At 46.5% G+C, this 6,585-nt stretch overlaps 1 protein-coding gene and 1 non-coding gene across 2 annotated transcripts; one reads left to right on the top strand and one right to left on the bottom strand.

Moving 5' to 3' along the window:
- Positions 1-2,092: 2,092 nt before the first annotated feature.
- On the top strand, positions 2,093-2,165 carry TRNAA-AGC. The gene has a single exon. It is a non-coding gene; the product is annotated as a tRNA-Ala (tRNA).
- Positions 2,166-3,120: 955 nt separating this feature from the next.
- On the bottom strand, positions 3,121-6,342 carry LOC119287874. Its single transcript, XM_037567501.1, has 2 exons — positions 4,964-6,342; positions 3,121-4,045 (listed from the first exon to the last, which is right to left on the bottom strand). The coding sequence occupies exon 1, from the start codon at positions 6,150-6,152 to the stop codon at positions 5,010-5,012; it is 1,143 nt and encodes a 380-aa protein (XP_037423398.1). The 5' UTR covers positions 6,153-6,342; the 3' UTR covers positions 3,121-4,045; positions 4,964-5,009.
- Between the last annotated feature and the right edge of the window lie 243 nt (positions 6,343-6,585).

Below are 6,585 nucleotides of genomic sequence, written 5' to 3'. Positions count from 1 at the left end.
TATGGCTCGATACCTCGGACGACACCGACGAGTATGATGATGGTGATGATGATAGCGACTTGGAGTAGTTTCTATCTAGTTGTGCCGTAGTTTATCTATGCTTTCAAACTATCTATCTAGTTGCACCGATGTAAAATACCTTTGTATCGTTTTTTATTTATGCAATCTATCTAGTTTTTATTTATCTATGCTTCCGATTCTAAAAATAAAAAAAATATTGTGTGCGCGCTGCATTTTTTGCGCGTTGCTGGAGCGACGCGTGCGCGCTGCACTTTAGCGCAGTTGCTGGAGCTAGCGCTGCGCGCCGTGCCAAACCAGATGATGGGCGTGCGGCGCGCGGCGCGTTCGGCGTCTGTTGAAGATGGTCTTAGCTTCACAGCAGGCTGGACATTTTAATCACAGGTCAGGACACTCTTGAGTCAGAAGCTACTAGTATCTCTGAAGGTGTTTCGCTAGCTCTACAATGGACTATTTCGCCCATAGTTGTTGAATCGGACTGCCTCAAGGCCGTTGACATGCTGGGAGACAAGGAAGTTGATAGATGAAGAAACTCTTTCCTGATTCGGGAGGTCAAAAAGAAACGGAACGAACAAGATACTTGTACTAAGTCTTTTTAGAGATTCCACCGTGGACTACATACAGATGTATATAGATATATTTAGAGTGTAGGTTCACTCACTTTGCTCCGTATGTAGTTTCTTATTAGAATCTCTAGAAAGACTTACATTTAGGAACGGAGGAAGTATTACTCATGCGGTAGGGTTCAAAGCTGTACGGCTGCTTTTTTGCTAGGGTCATGACCTCCTCAGGTCGTTAAACTCAGGGCCGGCCCTGAGGGGGTGGCCGCCCAGGGCCCCCGAAATCTAGGGGCCCCTCCAGGGTTCACAAGGAGCCCATGGCCCAGACCATAAGGAGGCATCGACCTGGAGCGCACGGAGAAATTTCTGTTTTCCTTCTTCCCATCGCGAGTTCGCCACTTCGCGACGATCCTATTCTCCCGAGGGCCCCGACCGCGAGTCGCGGCGCCGATGTAGATCGCTCTCCGCCATGCGGCCGGCTGGTCTTCCTCCAGGTCCCCAGTCCCATTGTGTTATCCGCCGTTCGTGAGATGCCTGTCATGTGCAAGACGAAGCCACTCCACTTATAAGGTCATCCCTAACCTGCTCTTTCTAGTTGGTCACGTTCATATGGTTCAGTAGCAGTCAGATCTTAGAAGGTCTCGCATATGACGCAGTACAAAATTTTAATTTCGTGTGCCAGTTGTTCTATTTGTCTGTACTTTGTCGACACAACACCAATCGCCTTATCTATTGAAAAAGTTGCCTGCTATATGTTCGATTGTCGTTCTTTGCATTCTCTCTCCAAATCATCATGACTGCAAATTTAACTTAAAAATTGGAAGAAGGTCTCAGCTATACACACATAACTTCAATCCAAACATGGTTATATAATAAAGCCACTCAGACTCCCGTAGCCGTCGGGTAGGTAAATGATCTTTTATTGTTGCAAATGAAGCTTTTAAACTTTAAACCTTTCATCTTGATGTTTGCCCTCTGTCAGGTATTCGATCTGTCTAATTAAATAAAGGAATACACTATTTACAATTTTCATTTTATTTTGAAACAATAGACAATAATAAGTTAGGTAAAGGAATGAATCTAAAAAGAAATGAGATTATTATTTTAGATTCATTCCTTTACCTAACTTATTATTGTTTATTGTTTCAAAATAAAGATTAAAATATATCTAGATACATCTCCTTTTGTCCCCGGGTTGTAATTTTGCCCTGGGCCCCCGAAATATCAGGACCGGCCCTGGTTAAACTTTGGTGAAACTGAACGCAAAAAACAAAGAAGTGGGGTATACCGTATACATAACCACCTTTTTATTCACCACACAATTGCGATTTTCAACAAGCCATGTAAACTACCATCTACTCCCTCTGTCCGAAAATACTTGTCATCAAAATGGACAAAAGGAGATGTATCTAGATATATTTTAGTTCTAAATACACCCCTTTTTATCTATTTTGATGACAAGTATTTTCGGACGGAGGGAATACTCAGGTAAGTTAATTAGTAGATTCATAACAGGGGATGTAGCTCAGATGGTAGAGCGCTCGCTTAGCATGCGAGAGGTATGGGGATCGATACCCCACTTCTCCAATCTAATATTTTTGCTCATTTTTTGCAAATCCGAATACAGAATCCAATTGATGCGCATTTCTTCTCATTTTTATCATTTTGTAAGTTTAATTCCCTGGATGCGCATTTTTATCTTTTTGTAAGTTTAAGTTCTTTTATACATCTCGACTTCTCGAGGTGTTGCTGTGGAAACTATCGCCATCTGAATCAGCCAAATTATCATCATTTTTTTGTAGATAAATAATGGAAACATCATGGTGAAACTGTCACCAAAGCAATCTACAAAACTTCATCCAGATGAAGATGAACTAGGAATTAGCACATTGATGGTAAAAGGAACAAGACCAGGGTACACTATGAAGAACAAAAACACTGGGCAACAAATTTATTCAGCCAAATCGAGTGTCCCAAAAAAATCTCCAATCTAATATTTTTGCTCATTTTTTGCAAATCCGAATACAGAATCCAATTGATGCGCATTTCTTCTCATTTTTATCTTTTTGTAAGTTTAATTCCCTGGATGCGCATTTTTATCTTTTTGTAAGTTTAAGTTCTTTTATACATCTCGACTTCTCGAGGTGTTGCTGTGGAAACTGTCGCCATGTGAATCAGCCAAATTATCATCATTTTTTTGTAGATAAATAATGGAAACATCATGGTGAAACTGTCACCAAAGCAATCTACAAAACTTCATCCAGATGAAGATGAACTAGGAATTAGCACATTGATGGTAAAAGGAACAAGACCAGGGTACACTATGAAGAACAAAAACACTGGGCAACAAATTTATTCAGCCAAATCGAGTGTCCCAAAAAAAGCCAATCAATCTCGTCAATTCAGCATCCACATCAAGAGACAGTCGCAACATAACATGGTGAAAGATACATAAATAATGGAAACACCATGGTGAAACTGTCACCATGCAAGCTACAAACCTTCAACCAGATAAAGATGAACTGGGAACTAACACATTTATACCTGGTCCATTTTTTGGGGGGTAAAAGGAACAAACTAGGTTCCACTATGATGAACAAAAACAAAAAGACATGGAACCTTACAGAAAATTAACCTTGTCACAGAAAATTAACGCCGGCCAACACAAACCTTGTCACAGAAGCAGCAGCAAAGAAAGACCCCAGCTAGCAACACTCGCAAGATTATATATCACCGAAGTACCAACCTTTTTTCTGCCGACTGGTGAAAGCCGATCAACCAAAATTCTGAACTTATTCCTACCCAGTTGCCAAAATCAGTAGGACCAATGTGTGCACTGAACATGAAGGATCAAAAATACACAAAAATATTAAGCCACGAACCATTTCAACGACTAAAATGCCACAAATTCTCACCAAGGAAATTAGCATTTCAAACTGCAACCACTCCCTAGTAACAACGAAAACTGAGAGCAAACAGGGGTGAACATTATAACAGTTCCATATAGCACTAACATGATTTACGTCGCATAACGGTAACAATGCAGCATTTCAGGCAGCCTTTACACTTTGGAGGAGATGTGTATGTGCTGCTGCCTGCTGATACAGTCATTCACTCATCCTGACCTTCATTTTGTAGGTAAGCAGTTTGTGTATGTACAGGGAAGGAAAGCACAGAAATCCCTGGTTTCATCAGATGGTGCTCCTAGAATTGATAGTTTTATGTTCGGCAAAAAACTTTTACATGGCAACTCTTCAGTCTGCGGTTAAGAAAACTTCATATGCACTTCGGAGATATAGTGTATCCTCCTTTTCTAGACGCCTTAGACCATCAGAAATCCGAAGATTGAACATCAGTGATGCTATGGCTGTATGAAATGCACCGGCAACTATATTTTGATTGGTTTCGGATGATAAAAATCGGTTGTGTTTCCCACTGCTCCAGAAGAAGCAAACCACCTTAATAACCTGATCCATATGGACATGGTGTTGCTATAAATTAGTACAATTAGATAGGAACATGTCATATAATAACTCTGATACACGGCAACTCATGTAACTAACTATAATGAATTCATATCTGTAGGCCAGTGTCAAATAGAAAAACAACAAAATATGACATGATATTTTTTGCATGACACGTAAATTAGCGCAAAACACATATTGTTTCAGAAAATAAAAGCTATTCGTAATCAAGCTTCAAGCACAAGATGTCAATAATTTTGTCAGTTAATAATTGTCACGATAAATAAGATAACCAATTGTTGGACTATTTTGCTTATGCAGGTTTGCCTAAGCTAGATGGGAATTAATGATAGACAGATGGATTGAAAGGAGCTGCACAACATACTATCAATGATAGACTTGGATGGACCATATCATGGGTAGGTAGCTCGATTCGAACAGCGTCAGTTAATTTCGCATTCTTCCTGAAATGGAAGATCAGTACAGTGTACACCATTTGCCAACCTCTTCCACAAATTGCAATTCACCAATAGAGCAACAAAAGTAGCACTGCACGGCTTGTGTCCCATCTAATAGCATCAACAAATGTAGAAACTCCCTCTGATCCATATTTCGTGTTGCTCAAATTGATGTATCTAGCACTGAAATACGTCTAGATACTTCCATTTGAGCGACAAGTAATATGAATCGAAGGAAGTACAATCTTGCAGTTATTTCCAGTCACTATCTCTCAACGTTCAACAACCAATGTAGAAGAGTTGTACAATCTTGCAGTTATTTTCAGTCACTATCTCTCAACATTCAACAACCAATGGAATCAAGCTAATCCGTAGCACCGGTTTCTTCTGTAATCTAAAAAATTCCTTGTCGTCCCATCAAAATCTGCGAGCTACAAACAATTTGAAGGTACAGTCGTCGTACCTCTGACCAAGGAGCCTGGATTGAACAATCCTTGTGTAGTATGATTTCAGCTTCTTGCCGGCTTTCGCAGCACCGCCGAGAGGTAGGTTGATGTCGCTGCACCGCCGGCCTTCTCTCCGACGACCCACTTGAGCTTCTTGTAACCAAACCTGTCAACGAGCTTGGCAACCACTCGCCTCCTCTCCTCGCTCTGGCACACGTAGCTGTCGATCCAGAGCAGCCCGCCGGCGCGCAGCACCCTGTCGACGTCGAACAGGAAGAACTCCAGCGCCTCCGGCGTCGCCGCCTGCCCCATGGCGGGCGACCCGGCCTCGTCCAGCGCCGCGGTGCCGACGTGCACCAGGTCAAACACCCCATCGTAGAAGGGGAACCGGTGCGCCGGCGAGAGCAGGAGCGGGAACAGGCCCCTCGCCGCCACGAACTCGTTCATCGGCTTCCCGGGCCCGTCGAGCACGGAGGTGACGACGGTGACCCCGCGCTCCCTCATCCGGGCGGCGAAGTTAGCGGCGCCGCCGGCGACGTCGAGGCCGATCCGGATCTTGGACGCGGCCAGGCGCAGCACGTCGTCGACGAGGAACTCGTGGCCGCCGCCGCGCGCGGGGCCGTCCCAGCGGCGGTGGTCGAGGCCCATGCCGGAGGACGGGAGCGGGGCGCGGGGCCCGCGGGAGAGGCACCGGCGGCGGGGCAGCGGCTCGCAGCCCTTGGAGACGAGCCGGCGCGGGAGGGTGGCGTTGCGCGGGCAGGCGGAGTGGGGCGCGTAGGACATGAAGGCCGAGAGGAGCGCCAGCGCGGACGGGGAGCGGAGGCAGGAGGCCGCGACGGAGGCCGGCATGTGGGTGAGCCCCGTCCGCGCGTCGCGGCCGAGCGGCAGCGCGTGCGGGGTGAGGAAGAGGAGCAGCTCCGGGGGCAGGCCGTCCGGGAGGCGGGCGCCGGAGGAGGAGGACCCACCGCCGATCTCGAGCGCGATGGCGGCGACGTGCGCGGAGAGGTTGGAGGAGGCGGAGGGGGTTGTGCCGGCGGCGGGGTCGTGGCGGGGAGGGGCGGCGAAGAAGGCGAAGAAGGCGAGGAGGTTGGTGCAGAGAAGGGAGAGCAGCATGAGGAGGTTGAGCGGCGCCGGTGAGCAGAGGCAGGAGAGCGGCCCGCCGTGGCGGCGGCGGGACGCCGGCAGCTTCAGGGACACGGACCCCATGGCGCGCGGCTCCGTTGCTCCCCCGAGCGGGCGAGAATAGGGATGGAAGGCAGCGGCTTTTGCGAGCTCGGCTAGTGGAAACCACGGCCCGGCGCGGCGGGGAGGGATCTCGGGCTCTGCTCCGGGCGCCGGCTTGCTCAGCGAGAGCGAATCGAGTGGAGTGGGGACTGGGGAGTGAGATAGAGAGGACCGAGGGGGTTGTCGTTGTGTATGACATCCGGTCTCGTATGTACCTTGATTTATTTGTTATCCCAAACACAGTACATTTCTTTAGTTCTAAAAATACATTCTTTTTTTCAAGTTTTTAAAAGATTCCTTGTATTGTTTGTTGGATTAGGTCTAACTCTTTTGACCAAACTGCGAGGGCGGAACTTTACGAGATGAAATAGGGACAAATGTCTTTTTAACCGTTGGATTTGATCGCGAATCTTTA

The sequence above is a fragment of the Triticum dicoccoides genome, chromosome 4A, assembly GCF_002162155.2.
Source record: "Triticum dicoccoides isolate Atlit2015 ecotype Zavitan chromosome 4A, WEW_v2.0, whole genome shotgun sequence".
NCBI lineage: Eukaryota > Viridiplantae > Streptophyta > Magnoliopsida > Poales > Poaceae > Triticum > Triticum dicoccoides.
This window is presented reverse-complemented; position numbering and strand designations above follow the sequence as displayed.